Raw genomic sequence first — 24633 nt, forward strand, 5'->3', positions numbered from 1 at the left:
CTAAAAAAAAAAAAGTGTAGTATCCTTTCTCCCCAATTTTGACCATGTCATTTGATAGAAGGATTGTTTAAGTTATTATAATTTCATGGTCTGTTAGGTTCTTTTGGAGTGATATTTTCATATTATTGTCAACATGGTTAAAAAGTATAATTATTTAGGTTGAAGGGAAGTATAAGTGGCTGCCAAATTTGACAATTCTGGAGAAACAGCTACATTTGTCTTTTCTATTGTAGCTCATGTGGAAAGGACAATTTCAGGTACTGTGTGTGCTAACCTCTTCCTGGACATCATAAAGAATCCAACTAAAACAAAGTTTAAAACTATTTCAGATGTTCAAGTTCGTTGAAGCCAATATTTTATTTTAGAGAGCTGTGTTATATTTGACAAGTAACTCTTTGTACTGCAAATCCATGACTTTCAATTAAAAAAACATGAAAATAAAGTGTTGTGATGTCATTTTTCTGCTTAATTATGTTATATGTTTATTTGTAAATCAGGCAATTTAATAATAGAAAGGAGATGAATACAGATGTGCAGTGCTTTTTTGTTAAAATATTTTGCATAATAAATTATAGAAAAATATTCCATTTTTTGACAGATGTTTTATGCCAGATCAATAAATGCTTTAGTGAACAAATCCCGACATTTGTTCATTTTTTTGTGATATTTACAGAAAAGCTTGGGCATGTTAGGCTTAGTTCCTAGTATATATCTTGTTGTTTGAGGGCTTTTTTAAAAAAAAATATGTTGTCTTTGTGTAATTGAATAGTTAAAAAATGAACTGTCACAGATACTAAAACTTGGGATTCAACATACTATATTTAACTCAAGTGTTCAGAGAGTGTGATGCAAGCAAATGTTCTCTCAACTTACATCCAGGGTAGCTAAAATATTACTTTAACACATGTTAAAAGTAGAGCACTGTAACTATTTGGCTAGATATAATTCCAGGCTGTCTAAGTTGAGTAATTTTCTCAGACATTCCAACTTTGATCAACCACAGCAAGAACTTTTAGCATGTCTGTAAAGCAGCCAATGCATCTGTAAATATGTCCTGAGGTAGAGAGAAAGAGGATGCCAAAAGAGAAAGAATACTTTGTCGTTAAGGAGCAGTTACAGAACGAAAGTGGAAAGATTTTTGTTTCCTTAGGAGCCCTTTTTAGATAATTGAGCCCCTAATTTCCAAGTTTGCCCTGTGGTTCTGTGTTAATGAATGAAAGATACTTCATTTGGGCCTAATAAAAATGTTTTCTGGCTAACCCTGCTGAAACTTATTGGTTAAAATCCATTGATTCTTGAACTTTCTCCTCTTTTTTTTTTTTTTTTTTTGAGTTGGAGTCTCACTCGGTCGCCCAGACTGGAGCGCAGTGGCCGCTCCCGGCCACCGCAGCCTAACCTGCTGGGCTCCGGCGATTCTTCCTCCTCAGCCTTCCGAGTAGCCGGAATTACAGGCATGCGCTACCACGCCTGGCTGATTTTTTGATTTATTGTAGAGATGAGGTCTCGCTGCCCAGGTGGGTCTCGAACCCGCAGGCTCAGGCAATCCATTCACCTCAGCCTCCCAAAGGCACGGGGATTACAGGCTGAGCCACCGAGCCTGGCTCTACTCTTTATAAATGTAATTTTAGCTGGCTAAAAACCCAAACATAATTAATAGTCTATATATCAGTAAAACATGTCCTAACGTTTATAATTGACCAGTATTTGGGTAAAAATGCTCTTATGTGACTATGATGGAGAATAACTCTAAGAACAACACCACCACAGAAATAATCTCATATTTTTTCAACACATGGATGAAAATAGGTTTTCTGTTTTTTATTTTCAGTCACCTGAAAATGAATTTGCAAATATCTACTCGTTTTCATATATAAGCATTAACTTAAGAATGTTTATGATGGCAAATCGTCCTCTGCTATATGGGAACTGCATGTTTTCTGTATTTTTGAACACAGTATATTCATATCACATGTATAAAACTTCCCTGGAAATATTTTAAGGTATAGTTAGCAACTAACTGCAAACTGAATATTAAATTGGATGATATGTGTAGCTTCTTTCTGACCTTGCTTTCTGTAATCCTATGTTAACATACCTTGACCTCCAATTAGCTCCAGTTGTGAAAACTCTGCTTTTTAGATCAATCTTGTACCAAAACTTTGGAGGAATTTATAATCCTTTTACCTCCATGTTACGGGTCTCTGTTACTGTCTATATTCCAATTATTTAGTTATAGAAAACAAGGTTAACACAGTTAAATAACATTTAATAATAAAAAGAAGTTTTGCCATAGTTTCACCTTCTTTTCATTGAGCATTTCCTCCCCAGAACTGTACAAAGGGTATTATAATTGATAGATTTACACCCTTTAGGCCCATCCCATATATCCTAAAAAGAGTGCAGAGAAATGGTAAATGAACAAGCTGGGAGAGAAAATGGGTGGGCAAGTCTTGGGTCCACTAACTGATACTCATATCAGTGTACTTGAGCAGATACTGAGTTGGTTACCTTATCACTGTTTCTGGGTTTACCAAATAATTTTTCTTCCTGTAAATCTTGTTCATCTGAATGCTATGATTTCTTCAAAATTTAATACTTATTTTATTTCATGTGCCTGCTGCCTTGGTTTTGAAATCACTGAATTTCACACTGAGAACATGAGCCAACTTTTGCCTGTGTGTGGGTGGTTATTCCAATTTATAGATACACATTATCCTATAATCATTTTACCTGATTATCTTTTTGCCATTTTTTTGCATGTTATTTGAACATTGATGTCCTGCCTCCCATATACATCTATGTATGTTGTGTGTGTATATGTGTGTTTTGCTACAACTACTAGTTCCAAAAAAGATATGTTTTCTTCTGTCATCTTGATAAAGGCGGTTTACTACTGTGAAAAGTTGTAGATGAAGTTGTCTGTACTAATGTTATTTGATAAAAATACCACAATATTTCATTGACTTGCTTCCTGTGGATTCTGGGTAGAAAGCTCATCTGACTCATTTTGGAGAAGAAAATAAGTATTACAAATTCTGTTTGTTATAATCAGAAGATATGTGGCATTTCTGACCATTAACCTGGTTCTTCTTGGTAAAGGTGAGTTGACACATGGAAGTGAGACTACAATGCAGGTTAAATGGCTTCTTTCTGTATTTAGAATCATGTTTTTTCTTTAAGTAGCAATAGATAAAAAATATCAGTGTTTTAAATATTTAGGTAAGTATGATAATGAAATGTGCTGTTAAGACTAACGTTTGTGTCAAAACGCTACTCTGCCTGAAATCTGTATTATATGGAAAACTAAAGATTTACCAAAGCTCAGGTTTTGCTTCTGGAGAAACTTGAGAACTTCTTAATCTTTTTAAAGTCAGGTAAGTCAGAAATTGCAAAAGAGACTTTTCACAGATGTGTGTTGATTGGCCCATAGACTAGTTTTAAAAATTGGAATTTGTTGTCAACATTTAAAAATGAGAAGACTAATTTAAAAATCTGGATTTCTAGCTTCTCTTGGAAAAAATGAGATCTGGCTACATGGAGCATGCATTCTCTCAGGGTTGCAGTCTTCCAGGGCTGAGTGGCAGCTGCCTCTTTTGATGTAGGAGCCTTTGTGTCACTAGCACTGCATTTCATTTTAAAATACAGCTGGTATTCAGTCTTGGACAGTAATGCCAACTTTTGTTGCAAGAGCCAAGGAAATGAATGCTTTAATTGACAGTTTAGTGCTCTAAAGATTGCAAATTGTTGCAACAGGAATTTCTACCAAACTAGGAGTAAAACTGGCATGAGCTTTGATAAAATTTTTTGAAAGTAGGAATTGGACTTAAGTATTAACTTATTATTTTGGAAATGAACTTCAAATCAAACTCTAAAGATTTGTCAAAAATGTCTTATTGAAACAGTTTGAACTATTACCAAAGTATATCACTCCAGAGTTTTGAGCTGAGGCTTATGAAGATCAAAATACTCTGTGACCCAAATAAGCTTGAACCAAATTGTTTCTTTATTTACTTCTAGTCCCAGGATTAAAATACTGTTTTTAGTGTTTGTAGTGAAGAATGTGCCATAAATCGTAGCATACTGTACTGATTTTCAAACATTGTCATGCTAACTTCGTAAAGGATATTTAGCTTCCAACATCATTTATCTTATCTTGATTCCATTACTTCTTAATGGAAAACATGCTAAGAAAAATCACTGGTGTGCACATATTTATGACTGCATCTGTGACGATTGCCCAGAAAGCTTTCTATGTCCATTTACCAGTGACTCGCTCCCATTTTATTGATTTTTTTTTTCCAGTTCATCTAATTTTTCTCTAAGGTTGAATCCTGACCCCTGGATTGATTAGCTTTTGCAGCCTCTCATGGCTTGCTTGTAGCTTTTTTACTCCCTATCGCCTCTCTGCTCTTGTTGATGGATGGATGCCTTTACAAGCTCTCTGAAGATGCTGTTGGCAGAGAAAGTGAAGTTAAGCTTAATGGGGTTCATTTAAATTGGAGTTTCTCAAAGTAATGACCATGGTCCAGCTGGATCAGAGGTATCTGAGCTAGCTTATTTAATAAATGAAGATTCTCTAAATTCAGCACACATGTTCTGAATCAGAATCTTTGGGACTGGTAGTCTGGGTATTTTTATTTTTTATTTTAAAAAAAACTTTATTTTGAGTTAATTGTAGATACATGCAGTCATAAGAAATAATGCCAAGAGATCCTTTGGGACTCTTTAATTCACAATGGCAACAGCTTTTTAAACGTTCTGGTTTTTTTTATTTTAAAAATTTTATATTTGCCTTTGTATTTAAAAGTTTCAAAACTTTTAAGTGAGTAGAGTATACATATAGAAAATTATTTTATTTTAAAGTAAATTTTGTTTTAAGGGGACAGTGTTAAGAATTTTTTCATAGTAAGCGTGGCCCTGTGTCACCAGCACCCAGATGAGAAAATGGAACATTTCCTACTCTCTGAAAGGCCTTTTGTGCCCCCTTTCAATCATGGCAGGGTAACACTTATTCTTTTCTATCTCCATATTAGTCTTGTCTGCTCTAGAACTTCACATAAATGAAATTGTACATTATGTATTCTCTTGTGTCTGTCTTTTTTTTGTTTAATTGAGGTGAAATTTATAAAACAACATTAACCAAATTAAAGCAAATTAATCAGTGGCGTTAAAATGTTCACAGTGTTGTGTAACCACCACCTATATCTTGTTCTAAATATTTTTATCTTCCCAAAGGAAACCCCGTACCCACCAAGCAAATGCTCTCTATTCCTCCCTTTTTTCTACTAGGTGACCACCAATCTGCTTTCTATCTATGGATTTACCTGTTTTGGATATTCCATATAAGTGGATCATACCTTTTATGTGGCCTTTTGTATTGGGCTTTTTTTACTTGACATGTTTTTTAGGTTCATCCGTAGTGTAGCGTGAATCACTACATTTCTTTTTGGGAGGGGTATTCAACCTCATTCATGTATATATAAAATTTATTTATCCACTTATCTATTGATGGACATTTGAGTAGTTTCTACCTTTTAGCTGTTATGAATAGTGTTGCTGTGAACATTCTTGTATAATTACATGTTTACCTCTTTTCAATTTTTGGGGGTATATACCTAGAAGTGGAATTGCTGGGTTATGTGGTAATTCTATGTTTAACTTTTTGTGGAACTACGAAACTGTTTTCCATGGCAACTGCATGAACCATTTTATGTTTCCAGCAGCAACATACAAGGGTTATAATTCTTCTACATCCTTGCCAGCACTTATTTTCTATTTTTGTCATCAAACCATCCGGTGGGTGTGAAGTGGTACCTCATTGTGGTTTGATTTTCATTTTTCTAATGACAATAATATTGAACATATTTTCATGTGTCTGTTGGCTATTTGTATATCTTCTTAGGAGAAATGTCTATTTGAGTCTCTTAAAGTCCTCTGCCCATTTTTTAATTGGTTTATTTTTTTGATTGTTGAAAGCTGGTGTTCTCTATGTATTTTGGACATTAGACTATTATTGTATTTTTCTGTAAGTCTGAAATTATGTAAAAACAAATACTTAAAGGGAAAAATAAATTGTAACTACTACTGTGGTCTTCTTGTCTCCCTCTATAAAAGCCCTCTGACAATCCCCCGTACTCCTGTCTTCTTGTTCTGTTTTATCTTTTCACTGTCATATTCACTGCTGATATGCCATATAATGTATTTAATTTTTTATTGTTTGTCTCCTTTAGCTAGATTTGAGACTCCATGTGGTCAAGGATGTTTTTCTAGTTTTATTCACTACTGTATCCCCATAGTTTAGATTAGGGATTTGCTAATTGTGACCTGAAAGCCAAATTTGTCCTGCTGCCTGGTTTTGAATGACCCTCAAACTAAGAATGGTTCTTTTTTTAAATGGTAGAAGAAAAGTCAAAAGAAGAATATTTCATGACCCTAACCAGTTACATGAAATTCAGATTTCAACGTCAATAAATAAAGTTTTAATGGAACACAGCCATACTTTTTTTTTTTTTTGAGTTGAAGTCTCACTCTGTTACCCAGACTGGAGTACAGGTGGCACATTCCCAGCCATTGCAGCCTCGACCTGCTACGCTCAGGTGAACCTCCTGCCTCAGCATTCCAAGTAGTTGGAACTACTGGAGCTTGCCACCAGGCCTACCTTTTCTTTCTTTTTTTTAATTGTAAAGACAGGGTCTTGCCAATTTACCCAGGTTTGTCTTGAACCCCTAGGTTCAGGCAGTCATCTCGCTTCTGCCTCCCCAAGTGCTGGCATTACAGGTGTGATTCACCATGCTTAGCCCATACTTATTCATTTGTGCATTTTCTCTGATTGCTTTTATACTGCAATGGCAGAACTGTGTAGTAATAGCATTGTCTGTGTGGCCCATAAAGTCTGAACTTTGTAATGTATCTTACACTTTACAGAAAAGATTTGCTTGGCACATAGGTGTTCAATAAATATTTGTTGAATGAATGAATCTTAACCTGTATCACCACAGAAGAATCTAAATTGGATATTTTCCAACTGCCCGGTTCTTGAAAATTGTAGCTTAATTGGCTGCTAAACAAATAAAAAAATCCCCAAATGATTTTTTTCAGTTAGTAATAGTTTCATTGGCTTCCATTCATTCTATAAATAATGGGAATTTACAATGAGATACCATAAAATTAGTAATTTTTAGAGTAGTGATAGGTAAACTAGGCATATTGTACAGGTTTTACTAGTGTTAATTTGAAAAAGATGAAGGTATGGAGTACACATTCTTGTTTTTATGAATTCAAGAAATTTTGTTTCAAAGGCTGGTTTTTTGGTTTTTTTTTTCCCCTTTCTCATAGCTTTAGATGAATAAAACTACCTGCTTATCAATGAAGGAAGTAATAAAAATAATTTTGATAGCATACTTAATTTTGAATAAGAAATTATATTCTATATATTATTAATTATATTCTACACTTCATTTGTTGAATTTGCACTTGAATGATGGCATGAATCCTAACATATTAGTAATTTCTTGTTAATGCCTGATTTCTCCTTAAAAGAAGATTGGAAATTGAACAAACATAAATCATCTTATATAAAAATAATTTTATAATGTGCCGCTTTAGTTTTTGTACAACATTTGAGACCTAAATTGTTTGCATCTGTAAGAGCTGTTAATAGAGGTCTCATAATAGATCCCCTGAACTACAGTGTGCCCTGTAGCCTTGCAAACAGTTCTTATTTTATGCTTTCAGCAAAGGACATTAAATGGGTAATACAGGTTGTGGTTTATGGTGAAAGAGTAATATGTTGCAGATCTTTGCCCTGGCTTGATATTCCAAGATTTCATTAATAGGAAAGGGTTTCCATGTTGGGTGGGAGAGTAGCTCCTGACTTGCCTCTTGGCCTTCCTCCCCTCTCTTTTGTCAGGTCAGTCAAAGGAGTCTTAGTTTTTAAAATCTTGACTCCTTTAAAAGTTGTAAGTAGACTCCAAATGTATTTTGCTTTTAGAATTGCATATTTTAGAAACTGAAAATCTTATTACCTGAGTTAATTTCATTTCTCTTGTTTTCATCATGAGAAGATTGGATACTAGCACTCCATTACATTTTCTTAGCAGTTCTCTATAGGAGTAACCTGTAAGCATTAATAAATAGCTTGCTTAAGGGTTATAGCTCACAATGACTAATTACTCTGTTTATATCTAGTTGTGATGGACTGCTACTCCTTCATTCTGCAGATATTTATTAACCACCTACCACGCGCCAAGCATTGCTTTAGACATAGGAATGCAACATGTAAAAGACAAATTCTTGTACTCATGGGCTTACATTCTATGGGGAGAGGTAGACAAACAAAAATTATATATCATATCAGGTGGTAGAAAGTGCCATAAAGAAACATGAAACAGAGAAGAGAATGGTTGACAATGGCTGGGAAAATGCTATTCCAGATGAGTTAGTAAGGAGAGGGCTCTCTGATCAAGATGTCTTTTGGGCAGAGACAATAATGGAATGAGGGAGAAAGCCATGTGAGTGTTGGGAAGGAAAGCTTTTGGTCAGAGGGAAGATTATACCACTGTCCCTTCTTAATCCTCTTCATTTTTCTGTACAACACTTATCACCATGGGACATCATTTATACATACATATGTTTGCATCTGTACACACACACAGTCTTTGTTTATTGGCCTGCTTCCCTTAGAATCTCTCACTAAGTTCAGCATTTTGAAGGAATGAGTGAATGACAGATGCAAAGTCCCTGAGGTGGGACGTTCTTGGTGTGTGTAGGGAATTGTTATGTGGTTGGTGTGCAGTAAGGGAGAAGAACGGTGGTGGGGGAGTAAGTTGGAATTGGGAGGGATGGGTCAGATCACGCAAGGCCTTGTAAACTTTGGAAATTAGAACTATGACTTTCATCCTAAGTGTGATGGGAAACCGCTGTAGGTTTTTGAACAGAGGAGTAATAGATCTGACAGATTTTAAAAGGATCACTGGCTACTTTTGGGCATAATTACAATTATATAAGACGGGTCACATCAGAAGATAAACATGACAATTTAAAAAGCTTAAGTGGTGGGCATGATAGCTCACGCCTATAATCCCAGCACTTTGAGGGGTTGAGGCAAGAGGATTGCTTGAGCCCAGGAATTTGAGACCAACCTGGGGAACATAGTGAGATCTTGTCTCTACGAAATAAAAAAATATCAGGGTGTGGTGGCGTACCCCTGTAGTCCCAGCTACTTGAGAGGGTGAGATGAAAGAATTGCCTGAACCCAGGGAGTCAAGGCTGCAGTGAGCCATGATTGTGCTACACTGTACCCCAGTCTGGGCACAGAGTGGGAAAAAAGTAGTATAAAGGTTGACTAGCTTTTGTTAAGTAATAGGTACACTACTTTTTTGTCGACTTCACTGAACTCTTTTTTACATACAACAAAACTAATCAATTTTAAGTGTACAATTTTGACAAATGTATACAGTTGTGTAACCACCAACAATCATGCTAGGTAATATTTCTGTTGCACTCCCCTTACCCCCCGAATTCTCTCATACCTATCTACAATAATGAATTCTCTCTCCTCAGTGGTCACTGGCAACCATTATCTGCTTTTTATCATTATAGTTTGGCCTTTTCTAGATTTTGTTATAAATGGAATTACATATTTTGTGCTCCTTTATGATTGGCTTCTTAGCATAATGCTTTTGAGATTTATCCATGTTGTTGGGTATGTTAGGAATATGAGTATATATGTCTCTATGTAAACTTAACTGATGTGGACACAGGCTTTTATTTCTCATGGATAAATACTTAGGAATAGAATTGTGGGGTGTATGGTAACTGTGTGCTTAACCTTGAAGAAAACTGCTAAACTGTTTGCCATTTGCATTCTCACTAGCAATGTATGAGGGTTGTAGTTGTTCCATGTTTTCGCCAATACTCGGTTTTATAAGTTTTTTACATTTTAGCTATTTTAGTGGTTGCATTAATATATAGTGGTATCTGGTGGTTTTGATTTGCATTTTTCTTTTTTAAAAATTTTTTACTTTAAATATGTGGGGTACAATTCAGGGTTAGGTATACAATTGCTCGTTATGCAGGTACCCTCGTTGATGAGGTATGTCCCCCGCCACTGGCAGTTTCCCACTACTGCCAATCCCGCTCCCACCTTCCCCTGGCAGTATCACACTACTGCCAATCCCTCTCTTATAGTATTATGATAGTTGTTCAAGGTCTGCTTTTGAGTGAGAACCTGTGATACTCGGTTCTTTGTTCCTGTGGTAGATGTATACTCCTGTGGTAGATGTGATACTCGGTTCTTTGTTCCTGTGGTAGATGTAGCCTTTAAGTCCATTCAAGTTGCTGCCAAGTTCATAATTTTGTCCTTCTTTATGGCAGTGTAATATTCCAACTTGCATATGTACCACATTTTTTTCTTATGCAGTCCTCTTCCGATGGGCAGCATGGCTGGTTCCATGTTTTTGCTATTGTGAATAATGCTGCAATAAACATGTGTGTGCAGGTATCTTTTCCGTAGAGTGATTTGAGTTCCTCTGGGCATGTTCCCAGTAAGGGGATTGCAGGGTCATATGGGAGACTGATTTTTAGATCGTTTAGGAATCACCACACTGTTTTCCACAGAAACTGTATTTTCTTAATGACTAAGGTTAATGAAAAATTATTCATGATATTTGTGAAAAGATGCTAAGGTAGACTTTGTTCAGGGGAGGAACTATTGCGATAGGTATAGGGACCATTGTTATGGGATTTTTGTAGTGAGAAAGAGATTGGGCTTAAATCTGAATACAGCATGGGGAATTTATAGCCAAGGAACTGGTGGGGTTAGTGGATGGAAAACTAATAAGAGGAAACATTAGGTGTAAGGAGGGATTTTAGCTAAACAAACCTTACAGGGTTCTTGCTGGGGGCAGACCGGGATGATCAGACTTCACCTAGGGGTGGTGGAGAATGGGAACCTGATTAGATATTGAGGGTGATCTAATATTAAGCTAGGGGTGGGGGGGAGGGCTTCTTGTCAAACAGACTTAGCAAGGTTCTTACTAAAATTGGACAATGCAAAAATGAAGCCTAGTTGAAAAAGAGTTCAGGCCAGGCACAGTGGCTCAAGCCTGTAATCCCAGCACTTTGGGAGGCCGAGAAGAGAGGATTGCTTGAGCCCATGGGTTTGAGACTAGCCTGGGCAACATGGTGAGACCCTGTCTCTGCAATTAAAAAAAAAAAATTAGCCAGGCATGGTAGTGCGCGTCTGTAGCTCTGGCTACTTGGAAGGCTGAGGCAAAAGGATCATCGGAGCCCAGCAGGTCGACACTGAGGTAGCTGTGAGTGTGCCAGTGCACTCCAGTCTGGGTGACAGAGTGAGACTCCAACTCAAAACAAGAATAAGCGTTTAGGGAAGTTTGATCAATAGGAGAATAACATAATGATGTCATGCATTTTTTCATGTGTTATTTGCAATCTCTGTATAGAACTGTTTTCCTGTTAAAAAGTTGAATTGTTTGCCTTACTGAGTTGTATGAATTCTTTAATAATATGTTTAGATATGAATCCTTTAACAGATACATGTTGTGTAAAATTTTTCTTCCAGGCTGCAACTTGATTTTTTAAAATAAATATATTTTAGAACAGTTTTAGATTTATAATACAGTTGTGAAGATAGTGCAGAGAATTACCATATACCCAAAACCCAATTTCCCCTATTAGCATTTTAATTAGTTGGCACTTTTGTCACAATTAATGAACCTATATTGATACATTATTAAGTCCATACTTCATTCAGATTTCCTTAGTTTTTATCTGATGTCTTTTTTCTTTTCCAGGTTCCCATCCTGGACATCACATTACATTGTCATGACTTTTTAGGCTTCTCTTGATCATGATAGTTTCTCAGAGTTTTCTGGTTTGTTATGATCTGTCTTGAGGAGTACTGGTCAGGTATTTTGTAGAATGTTCCTCGATTGCGAATTGTCCAGTATTTTTCTTATGATTAAAGTGGGATTATGGGTTTTTTTGTTTTTGTTTTTTTAGATTAGAAAATATAGTTTAAGCCGGGCTTGGTGGCTCAGCCTGTAATCCTGTGCCTTTGGGACGCTGAGGTGAGTGGATTGCCTGAGCCCGCGGGTTCGAGACCCACCTGGGCAGGCGAGACCTCAACTCTACAATAAATCAAAAAATTAGCCGGGCATGGTAGCGCGCGCCCGTAATTCCAGCTACTCGGAAGGCCGAGGCGGAAGGATCGCCGGAGCCCAGCAGGTTGAGGCTGCGGTGGCCGGGAGCGACCACTGCACTCCAGTCTGGGCGACAGAGTGAGACTCCAACTCAAAAAAAAAAAAGAAAAGAAAATATAATTTATTTAGAAAGTAAATTAGAAAGAGAGAAAGAGGAACTTCACTTTCCCAAGGTAGGAGAGGGGGCCGAAGCTAGGAAGCAATGGCAACATTAGAGAGAAATAAAGAGATTTACCTCCCCAAGGCAGGGGAGGGGTCCAAAGCTAGGAAGCATGGCAATAGCCATAGCTCAAAGAGCACATGGCAACACCAGAATCTAGTAAGACAATGACTGGTTATGGGTTTTTGGGTGGAAGACCATAGAGATAAAGTGCCATTCTCATCTACAGCATCACGGGTACGTACTATGACCATGATTTATTACTGTTGAAGTGACTTCTGTCATGTGCCTGACATAGTATTTGCTAGGTTTCTCTGCTGTAAAGTTACTACTACTTCTTCCCTATGCATACTGTATTCTTCAGAAGGAAGTCAGAATAGTATGTACAGCTCAGGTTTGAGGAATAGGGAGTTATGCTTCACCATCTTGAAAGCAGAATAACTAAAATTATTTGAAATTCTTTTGCCTCAGCTTCCTGAGTAGCTGGGACTACAAGTGTGTGCTACCACGCCTGGCTAATTTTTTATTTTTATTTTTTTGTAGAGATGAGATCTTGCTGTGTTGCCCAAGCTGGTCTCAAATTCTTGGGCTCAAGTGATCCTCCCGCTTCAGCCTCTCAAAGTGCTGGGTTTAGAGCCATGGGCTACCATGCTCAGCCTCACTTATTTGCTTATTCAATAATTTATATCACTGTAGACTCATGGATATTTGTATTTTATTCTTTTAGTTATAATGCAGTACTACTTAATTTTGTTACTTAAATTGTTTCAGCTTTGGTCATTGGAAGCTTTCAATTGGCCCTTATTTCCCTATTTGATATATACCCATCATTATGAGTTTTTTTTTTGTTGGCACTTTCTTACTTTCTAGCAGTATAAGATGCTCCAATTTAATCTTGTATGCTTCCTGCCCCAGTTCTAGAATCAGCCATTTCTTCAGCACTGGTTTCTTTTATTGAAGAATGATATTAGAAACGAAAACCTGGGTACTAGATGTGCCCATTGCCACTGGAGTGTCATTGCTTATAGGGCTTCTCAGCTGGCACAGCAAGGAAATATGTTTTTATTCTTCCCATGTAGTATAGGCTTGCTTTTTCTTATAGTTGCTTTTGAAGAGAAAAAGTTTAATTTTGATGAAATTTAATTTATCATTTTTTCTTGTATAATTTATGATTTCATGTTTTATGGAAGAAATTCTTGCGTAACCCAAGATGTAAGAATTTATCTTGTGTTTTCTTTTATAATGTTTATAGTTTTAGCTTCTACATAGAGGTCTATGGTCCATTTCAAAAAATAATTTTCTCTATGATGTTCATGGGAAAAAAATTTAAAAATTAATTTTCATAAATAGTAAATGTCTCTGCATATTTGTCTAGCATCACTTGTGAAACTATTATCCTTTCTTCATTTAATTGCCTTATCTCCTTTGTCAAAAGTTTATCATACATGTGTAGGTCTATTTCTGGATTCTATTTAATTTCATTCATCTATATGTCTAAATTTATGTCAGTACCACAGTCTTTTGAAATCTTCGGATCAGACAATATGAGTCCTTAAAGTTCTTTTTTTCTAGAGTTTTTTTGTTATTCTAGTTCCTTTGCATAAGTGTTCTTACATAAAACATTTTAAAACCAACTTGCCAATCTTTACAAGAATGCTTGCTGGAATTTTGACTGGAATTGTGTTGTATTTGTTGACCTTCCTATTCATGAACATAGTATTTCTCTCAATTTTTTGAGTCTTAAAGAAATTTCTCTCAGGATTGTTTTGTTGTTTCCAGTATACAGATCTTGCACATATTTTGTTATGTTTATCTTTAAGTATTTTAATTCCTAGATTACTGAGAATTTTTACATTGTGAATAGATACTCAACCTTTTGTTTTTGATACTATTATAATTGGTATTTAAAATTTTAAATTTTCAAGAGTTTGTTGCTACTACATAGAGAAAAGTTTGTTTGATGATCTTGTATCTTACAACCCTACTCAGTGGTTCTCTTGCTTGTTTTAAAAATATACACAATTTCACTGCAAGTTTTTCTTTTTAAATGTATATGACATTTTTTTCTTGCCTACTTGCCAAGACACTTATATGATGTTGAATGGAAATAGAACAAATTGTATTTGTTTTGTTCCTAATGTTAGAGAAAGTCTTTCCAATTATGACATTAGTCACATGTTTTTCATAAATAAATTTTATCTGGTTGAGAAAGTTTTTTTCTATTCCTTGTTTTCCAGAATCTATTTTTTAAAAAAATCATAAATGGTTACTGAATTTTGTCAGCTGCTTTATTTTTATCTATTGAGTTGATTATATGGTTTTCACTTTTTCCTCTTAATACGGTGAGTTGTATTGATCAATTTTTTACTGTTTAATCAGCCTGGCATTCCTGGGATAAATACTACTTGGTCATGATGTGTTATCCTTTTCAGGTTAATTATGTTTTTTTTCACTCTGTTGCCCAGACTGGAATGCAATGGCACACTTACAGCCACCCCAGCGGCGACCTGCTGGGCTCCAGAAATCCTTCCACCTCAGCCTTCCAAGTAGCCAGAACTGCAGGCACGTGCTACAACGCCTGGCTAATTTTTTGATTTATTGTAGAAACGAGGTCTTGCTAAGTTGCCCAGGCTGGTCTCAAACCCGTGGGCTCATACAATCCACTCGCCTTGGTCTCCCAAAGTGCTGGGATTACAGGCTGAGCCACTGAGCCGGACCAGGTTAATTATGTTAAGGAAATTTCCTTTAATTCCTAGATTACTGAGAGTTTTTACATTGTGAATAGATACTGAACCTTTTGGAATAATTTTGCTGCAACTATTGAGATTATCATATGGTGTGTTAATTGATTGATTTTCAAATGTTGGACTAGTCTTGTGTTTCTGAGATGTACCTCACTTGGTTGTAATGTATTGTTCTTTTTGCATATTGCTGGATTAGATTTGTTCAGGTTTTGTTTTTAATTCTTTTTATTTTAAACATATGGGGTATAGTTTAGGATTAGATATACAAGTGGTCATAATACAGGTACAGTTTGGGCCTCCCTTTAGTCCTCATTTCACTTGGTTTGAGATCAGGTACATGTATTGATGAAATGTGCCTCCTTCACACCTTGCAGTTTCCCACTACTGCCAATCCCTTTCTTATAATATTACTGGCAATTGTTCAGTGTCTACTTATGAGTGAGAACATGTGGTACTCAGTTCTTTGTTCCTGTGATGAATCACTGAGTATTATAGACTCTAAATCCATCCAAGTTATTGTGAAGCTCATAATTTTGTCTTTCTTTATGGCTGCATAATATTCCATTGTGTATATGTACCACAGTTTTTAATCCAGTTCACTTTTGATGGGTAGCACGGTTGGTTCCATGTTTTTGCTATTGTGAATAATGCTGCAATAAACATGCATGTGCAGGTATCTTTTTTTATAGAATGATTTAATTTTCCCAAGTATATTCCCAGAAGAGGTATTGCTGGGTCATATGGAAGGTCAACTTTTAGAAATTGCCACACTGTTTTCTACAGAGGTTGTGCTAATTTACACTCCCACAAACAGTGTAGAAGTGTTCCTCTTTCCCCATATCCTCTCCAACATCTGTTTTTTGAGTTATTGATGATGGCCATCCTGGCTGGAGTTAGGTGGTATCTCAGTGTGGTTTTGATTTGCATTTCTTTGATGATTAGTGGGACTGTGCATTTTCTCATGTATATATTGGCTGTTTATATATCTTCTTTTGAGAAATGTGTGTTCATATTTTTAACCCACTTTTTAATAGGGCTGTCTGGTTTTTTCTTTTCAGCACATTTGAGTTTCTTGTAGATCCTAGATGTTAAACCTTTGTCAGATATATAGTTAGCAAATATTTTTTACTATTCTGTGGGCTATCCCCTTGCTCTTTTGATGGTTTCTTTTGCTTTACAGAAGCTTTTCAGTTTGATGAGGTCCCACTTGTCTATCTTAGCTTTCATGGCATGGGCATTTAGGGTTTGGTCAGGATTTGGTTGCCAGTCCAATTTCAGTGAAGGTGGTGTCTCCTGCATTTGCTAAGGTTCTTACAGTTTGAGGTTTTATGTTTAGGTCTTTGATTCATTTCAAGTTGATTTTTGTGTATGGTGATAAGGGTCTTGTTTTACTCTTCTGCATGTGGTCAGCCAGTTTTCCCAGCACTATTTACTGAATAAGTTCTCTTCTCCCCAGTGGTTGTTGTTGGAGGCTTTGCTGAAGATGAGTTAATTGAAAGATTGAAGTTTTGCTTCTGGGATCTCTATCCTGTTCCATTGGTCTATATGTTGTGCTTGTACCAACACCAGGCTGTTTTGATTATTGTAACATTATAATACAGTTTAAAGTCTGGAAGTGTGATACTTCCCACTTTATTTCTTTTGCTGAGGATTGTTTTGGCATTTGTGATTGTTTATGTTTCCTTATGAATTTCTGTATTGTTGTTTCTGGAGAATAATGATGTTGGTAACTTAATGGGTATTGTGTTAAATCTGTAGATTGCCTTGGATAGGATGTGGACATCTTAATGATATTGATTCTTTCAATTCATGAACATGGAATATTTTTCCATTTATTTGTATCATCTGAGACTTCTGTGAGCAGTGTTTTGTTGTTTTCATTGTAAAGTGTTTTCACTACTTTGGTTAGGAAGATGCCAAGGTATTTCATTTTGTTGTTGTTGTTACTATTGTGGATGGGACTGCACTTTTTAATTGGTTCTTTGCTTGTTTATTTTTGGTGTATAAGAATGTGACTGTCTTTTGCATGTTGATTTTATACCCTGAGACTTTGCCTAAGTCCTTTATCAGTACAGGGAGGTTTTTGAAAAATCCTCTTGGATTTTCAAGGTATAGAATCATATTGTCAGCAAAGAGGGATAACTTGACTTTCTCTTTTCCTATTTGAATACCCCTGATTTCCTTCTCTTGTCTGATTTCTCTAGCTAGGACTTGCCACACTATTGAGCAGGAGGGGTGAAAGTGGGCAGCCTTTTTTTGTTCCGGTTTTCAGGGGAAATGCTTTCAATTGTTCATTTAGCAATTTGTTGGCTATGGGTTTATCATAGATGGCTCTTAATATTTTGAGTTATGTTCCCGCTATGCCTAGGTGTACAAGGGTTTTTTTTTTTTTTTTTTAATCAAGAAGGGATGCTGGGTTTTATTGAAAGCTTTTTTCTGTGTCTAAGGTTATAATCATGTGATTCCTACTTTTATATCTGTTGATGTATTTCATTACATTTATAGTCTTGTGGATGTTGAACCAGCCCTGCATCCATGGGATGAAGCCTACTTGGTCATGGTGGATAATTTTTGAGATATGCCATTGGATCCAATTTGCTAGAATCTTGTTGAGTATTTTTGCATCTATGTTCATTAGAGATATTGGCCTATAGTTCTCTTTCTTTGTTGGATCTATCAGTGTTTGGATATCAGTGTAATGTTAGCTTTATAAAATAATTTGAGGAGGGAGAGTTTTGACTTTCTCAGTTGCTAGGAATGCTTTCAGTTGGATTGGTGTCAGCTTCTCCCTGTATGTCTTGTAAAACTCCACTGGAAAGCCATCTGGTTCAGAACTTTTTTTGGTAGGTAATTTTTTTTTATGATGGACTTGATTTTCTGAGTTGTTATTGGTCTATTTAGTGTATCAATTTCTTCTTGTTTTAACCTTGAGGGGTTGTGTGTTATCAGAAGGTTCTCCATTTCATTTAGGTTTTCAAGTTTGTTTCCATATAGGTGTGCATAGTAATCTCCAATAATTTTTTTGTATTTCTTCAGGGTCTGTTGTGATTTGATCTTTTGCATATCTGATTGTGTTGATTTGGGCTTTTTCTTGGTCATTCTGGCTAGAAGTCCATTCATCTTTTTTATCCTTTCAAAGAACCAGCTTTTTGTTTCTTTGATTTTTTTAAATTATATTTTTGTCTTCTCTGTCCTGCATTTGAGCTTTTACTTTGGTGATCTGGATTCTTCTGCTGAAGTATAGGGTTTTGTTTATCTTTTTCCAGTTCCCTTAGGTGATTTGTTAGGCTGTTAATTTGTGATCTTTCCGTTTTCTTGATGTGTGTTCATAAAGAAATGAGTTCCCTTCTCATTACTGCTTTCATGACATCCAGAGTTTTTGGTAAGATGTGTCTTTATTTTTATTTGTTTCCAAAAATCTTTTAATTTCTACTTTGATTTCTGTGTTGACCCAGGAGTTGTTCAGCATCATGCTGTTTAGTATTCATGTCTTTGTAGGTTTTGGGGAAGTTTTGTTGATGTTGATATTTATTTCTATACCACTGTGTTTTGAGGATATGGTTGATCTTGCAGGACATTCCATGTGGTGATGAGTAGAATATATATTTCATGGTTGTTGGGTGGAGTGTTCTGTAGGTATCTATTAAGTGTATTTGGTCAAGCATTAAGTTGAGATTTCAGATCTCCTTGTTGATTTTTTACTTTGATGATTTATCTAAGGTTGTTAGTGGGTTTCTTAAGTCCTGAGCTATGATAGTGTTAGAGATAATATTTTTATTTAGCTTACCTAGAAGCTGCTTTATAACAGTTGGTGGTCCTGTGTTGGGACCATATATGTTTAGGATGGATATTTCTTATTGATGGATTGAACCTTTTATCATTATGGAGTATCCTTCCGTATCTTTTTAAATTTTTGATAGCTTAAAGGGTATTTTGTCTGAGATTAAGATCGCAACTCCTATTTTCTTTTGCGTTCCGTTAGCCTGAAGATTTGTTTTCCATCATCTAACTTTGAGTCTGTGAGTGTCCATTCTGGAGAGATGAGTCTCCTGAAGACAGCATATTTTTGCATCATGTTTTTAAAATCCAGTTTGCCATTCTGTGTCTTTTCAGTGATACTTTTATTAGTATATTCACGTTCAGGCTGATTATTGAGATGTGAGAGTTTATCTTATGGAGTTTGTTGTTCATTTGTATGCTTTCTTTTGATTTTTGGGTTGATATATGTGTGTGTTTTTGTTCTTTTCCTGCATTCGTGGGAAGAGTGTGGTTCTTTTTTTCTTCTGTGCTTAATACTTTCTTGAGTGTCTCTTGTAGAGCAGGTCTGGAGGCCGCATAAACTATTAGAGATTGAATGTTTGGGAAGGCTTTTAATTCTTCATCACTGATGAAGCTTAGCTTAGCTGGGTGGGAAATTCTTGGTCAGAATTGTTTATCTTTGAGAACTTTAATGATTGGACTCCAGTCTCTTCTAGCCTGTAGTGTAACTGTAGATAAGACCGTTGCTATTGTAATTGGTCTTTCCCAGTAGGTAGTCTGACCTTTCTCTCTTGCTGCTTCTAGATTTTTTTCTTTTAAACCTACTTTGTGTTAGTGAATTGCTATGTGTCTAGGAGTTGGTCTTCTCATTTGATGCCTTGCAGGGGTTCTCTGAATCTCTTGTGTTTGAATGGTCATGTCTCTTTTGAGATAAGGGAAGTTTTCTTGGATAATTTCATGGAATGTTTATTCCAGGATAGTCTCTTGTCTGCCTTTCTGCCGTAGGAATACCAGTCACATTTAAGTTTGGCCTCTTGATATAATCACACATCTCTTGGAGACTTTGTTCCATCTTTTTAAGCCTGCTTTCTATGTTTCTAACAGTTTGAGTTAGTTCCATATTTTGGTCCTCAAGCTCTTTCAAGATTCTTTCTTCTGCTTGTTTAAGTCTGCTTTCCATGCTTTTCCGTTTGTTATTTATTTCATTTACTGTATTCTGTATCACTGTTATCTCAGATATCAACTCTTTCATTCTTTCCTCTTGTCTCTCCTCATGTCTATTCATTCTCTCTATTAATATCCTGGTATTTGGGTTTTTGATTTGATACCAGTCATTCTGTGGGTCTTCATTGTTTGACTTCTGAAGTCTATATTCTCAGGTCATGTCTTCCTAGGAGTCTGGAAGGTACTCGAGGGTGTTCTTCCTTTAGTTTTTCTTCATGGTTTCTGCTCCCATTCCCCCCTTCACCCTTTAGTTCCATTGTTCAGGAATAAGGAGGTTAGCTTTCACTTATGTTTGCTCAATCTCCTATTCTTCCTTATATAGATTCTCTGGTTTGTTCAATTTAGAAGCCAGACTGAGAGGCTATGCTGTCTTTTTGCAGTTTAGATAATTGATTAAGGTGTAATGGGGGAAGCTGTGGGTCAGAAGTTATCTGCAGATCACACTATTCACTGATGGGTTTATGGGCCCCCTGGAATCTACTTTCTACCACCTTAAAAATCTATCCATCTGGTGGGGGCATATGTATGCCCCCTGAAACCAAAATGAGATAAGAAAAAAGAAAAGAATGGAGAAAGAAAGAAGAGAGACAAAAAGGAGATGACAAGAAAGGGGAAGGAAAACAGATAGGCACACAAATGAACAGATAAATAGTTAAAGAAAACAACAAAACAAACAACAACAACAAAAATTGAAGGTGCACTCTCCCTCAAATATAAAGGAGAAAAAAAAAAAAGGAGATAGAAATAGGGGCAGACCGAATCATAAGTCTCTCACAGAAGGCTATGTGTGGAGAAAGCAGAGGAAAAAAAAATACCTCCCTCTTTTGGTTGTTTCTGGAACTTCAGGCTCCTTTCCCTTTTACCAGCCTGTCTCCTGTGCTGCTGATTTTGGTGGTGGTAGGGAGTAGGCTCTGGTCTCTAGCCTTCCCCTCTGCTTTTAGCCAGCAGGCTGATTGGCTGTTCTCCGTGTGGGACAGACAGATGCCCCATGGACAGCTGGAGAAGGGGTTGACTCCAGGACTCACCCAGACTGGCCACTGGGACTGCTCAGCTGGTACTACATGTGTCTGTGGGTGATCCAGTATGGGGGTGAGGCCTCTGTCTCTCCAGTATTTTGGACTTGGAATATCCTCTCTGGGCATACTTTGGTGATCCCAGAGGGGTGCAGAGATGCTGGATATAGGCTGCCCAGAATCGGGGGAGCTAGAGAAGACCCCTGCTGGGCTTGGAACAGAAAATGTCATCAAAATGGCATTCACCCAGTGTTTTATCCAACAGTGGGGTTCAGCTTCAGATTTACTCTCTGTGCTTTCTCTGTGCAGTCTCTGCTGTCAGTGGCCGACTGTTGCCATGGGTGGTGGTGTGAGCCAGTGCGTTTGTCAAGAGGCTGCTGATCCCTGCTGCCTTTTTCCCAAGAAGTGCCCTGGGAATGGTGGATCCATCTGTGCATGGTGGTTGCCAAATTCAGAGAAGCAGCAAATTGCAGCTGGTTCTGCAGGAGGACCTTGGGCATTTGATCCCATGTCTCTCCACAGTTCTACATTTGCTCACCAGCTTGCACACACAGAAAAACACAAATTAGTCTTTATGCACACTCACTGTTGCAGAGACTCACTCCAACCGCTTCTATCATCTTGCCCTGGTCTCTATATGTTACTGTTTTGTTGAGGATTTTTCCATGTACATTCAAGAGGGATAATCTTCCTTGTTCTTAAGAAACTTATAGTATTCCGTGCTTATTAGAAAAGAAGGAAGATCTCAAATTAGTGAGATCTTTTCTGCCTTCTAATTGACGTGTTTAGTCACTTTGAGTTTGATTGACATTGTAGTGTTTAAGGCTATCATCTTGCTATTTGTTTTCTATTGGTTTCATCTTTGCTTTGTTCTCATTTTTTTCCTGCCTTTTTTGGGGATTAAAAATGATTCCATTTTATCTCCATTATTGTCCTCTTAGCTATACCTCTTCATTTTATTTTTCAGTAGTTGCTCTGTTGTTTGCAAAGTACATTTTTGGATTATCATAGTATACTTTCGAATTCATGTATAATGAATAGTATTATTTGGTGAATAGGTGGTGAGAGTGGACATCCTGTCTTGTTCATAATCCTAGAAGAAAGCATTCAGTCTTTGATTATTAATTTAGATGTTAGCTCTGAACATCTGGATAGATATCCTTTATTATGTTAAAGAAGTTCTCTTCTGTATCTTGTTTGTTGAGTATTTTCTCATGAATGGGTGTGGGATTTTGTAAAATGCTTTTTGCTGTGTTTATTAATATGATTTTTTTGTCCTTTATGTTATTCCTATAGGGTATTACATTGATTGATTTTCAGATATTAAACCAGCCTTGCTTTCCTCTTGTTTGTGATGTATAATTGTTTTTATATTTTGCTGGATTTGATTTGCTAGTGTTTCTTTGATGACTTGTGTCAATATTTACAAGGTCTATCGATCCATAGTTGCGTTTTCTTCTGATAGCTTTGTTGTGTTTTGATATCAGGGTAGTATTGGCATCATATTATGAGTTGGGAAGTGTTTTCTCACCTCGTGTTTAGAACAGTTCATGAAGGATTGGCATTCTTCTTTGAGACTAATGGTATTTTAATTTTTGTTTTTGTCTTTTAGGATTCTCCTTTTACAAATGCAGGAATGGGATCTAATCTAAATCTCTTAGGTGAAATTGAGTGTGATGCCAGCATAATGGATGGGAAATCCTTAAATTTTGGAGCAGTTGGAGCATTGAGTGGTATGTGAGCATTGTGACATACTATCTTTGAAAACCTATGCATGTTGCTATTTTATCCCTTTTAGGACTTGGTCTGGTCTTTTTCACCATTCTTTCTTGAAGTAGTATTGAAAACAAATATTTTCCTTCTTTTACTAAATTTAAAACAAAATTGTAGCTGTGAGTAGTTTTAAAGAAAGCAGCAAAGCAGCCCATCTCCAAGTTTTTTGTTAGAATTTGATCATTCTCCATCCCTTCAAGAGATTACAGACATTTAAAATAGTATATTAAGTGTACAGTTTGAAATACAGGAATACTATATTTTTATTGTAAAAAATTTCAGATGATATAAATAAAATTTACTGTTGATCCTCCAAATCTTTCTTTTCTGTTCCCTTCTCCCCCAGGGATTTAACCAGTGAAAAATTCAGTGCCTTTATATTATATGTAATAGAGACATAATTTTATTTTGTAAGGATAATTGTTTTTTACAAATATGTATTTATTATTATTATTATTTTTTCCTTTTGAGTTGGAGTCTCACTCTCTCGCCCAGACTGGAGTGCAGTGGCCACTCCCGGCTACAGCAGCCTCGACCTGCTGGGCTCCGGCGATCCTTCTGCCTCAGCCTTCTGAGTAGCCGGAATTACAGGCGTGCGCTACGCGCCCACCTGATTTTTTTTGATTTACTGTAGAGATGAGGTCTTGCCTGCCCAGGCGGGTCTCGACCTCGTGGGCTCAGGCAATCCACTCACCTCAGCTTCCCAAAGGCGTGGGATTACAGGATGAGCCACCAAGCCCGGTGATATGTATTTATTATTATGACACTTTTCTTTAAATAAGAATGTGTTGGAGATCTTTTCCCACTTCACTACACAGAAGATATATCTTATGTTTTATAATTAATTTATTAAAGCAGAATAAACACGAAGTGCACAGACTTTAAGTGTATAGCTTAATGAATTTTTTGATACAGCCATATGAACCACCACTTAGATCAAGTCATTACATATTTCATATGAGCTGTCAAATTTATTTGCCAAAAAAACATTTTAGTTAGCTTTCTTCTTTTTTTTTTCTGAATTGGGGTCTTACTCTGCCATCCAGGCTGGAGTGCAATTGCACAATTATGCCTCATCGTCACCTTGACCTCTTGGGCTCAGGTGAGCCTTCTGACTCAGCCTCCCGAGGATCTGGGGCTACTGGCATGCACCACCACACCCAGCTAATTTTTTGTTTTTTGATACAGATGAGGTCTCACTATGTTGCTTAGGCTGGTCTTGAACTCTTGGACTCAAATATTCCTTCTGCCTTACCCTCCCAAAGTACTGGGATTACAGGCACGAGCCACTGCACCTGGCCTATTTTAGTTAACTGTCTTTTATTGATTTCTAGTTTAACTTCACTGTGGTCAGAAACTATACTATGAATAATTCCAGTCATTTGAAGCCTTTAGAGACTTGCTGTATGGCACAGCATATGGTGTGTTTTGATAAATGTTCTGTGTGAACTTAAAAAGAATATATATTCCATAGTTGTTGGCTGAAGTACTCTATGTCAACTGGGTCAATTTGGTTATTCATTGGTTCTGACGTTTTGTATCCTTTATGATTTTTGTGATATGTAAGAAGGGGTGATTCAATTAGTTTTAATTTTTAATTATGAAATTTTATTGACATTTATGAAAATTTCTTGTTTAAAGCCTATTAGCATTTCTCTGAACTGTCTGTTTATACCTCTTGTGTGACTTGTCTTTTAACTCTTTATAATAATCTTATTGGAATTTCAAATTTTTATTTG

General features: G+C 36.5%; 1 protein-coding gene across 5 annotated transcripts in view; it reads left to right on the top strand.

Annotated features, from left to right (window-relative positions):
• TASP1 (taspase 1) overlaps positions 1–24633 on the top strand; it is a 261197-nt gene that overhangs the window by 23721 nt on the left and 212843 nt on the right. For 4 of the 5 annotated variants that reach the window (XR_504437.1, XM_008060150.1, XM_008060151.1 and 1 more), the window contains one exon: positions 22734–22854. The exons of the other annotated variant lie outside the window; for it this stretch is intronic. Coding sequence is in view for 3 of the 4 variants with exons in the window: in XM_008060150.1 (XP_008058341.1) it covers positions 22734–22854 (121 nt within the window). In the remaining variant the exon portion in view is untranslated. The remainder of the gene's footprint in view (positions 1–22733; positions 22855–24633) is intronic. 5 annotated transcript variants of the gene reach the window in all.

Source organism: Carlito syrichta, unplaced genomic scaffold (genome assembly GCF_000164805.1).
Source record: "Carlito syrichta isolate Samal-C Ts95f unplaced genomic scaffold, Tarsius_syrichta-2.0.1 Scaffold304542, whole genome shotgun sequence".
Classification (NCBI taxonomy): domain Eukaryota; kingdom Metazoa; phylum Chordata; class Mammalia; order Primates; family Tarsiidae; genus Carlito; species Carlito syrichta.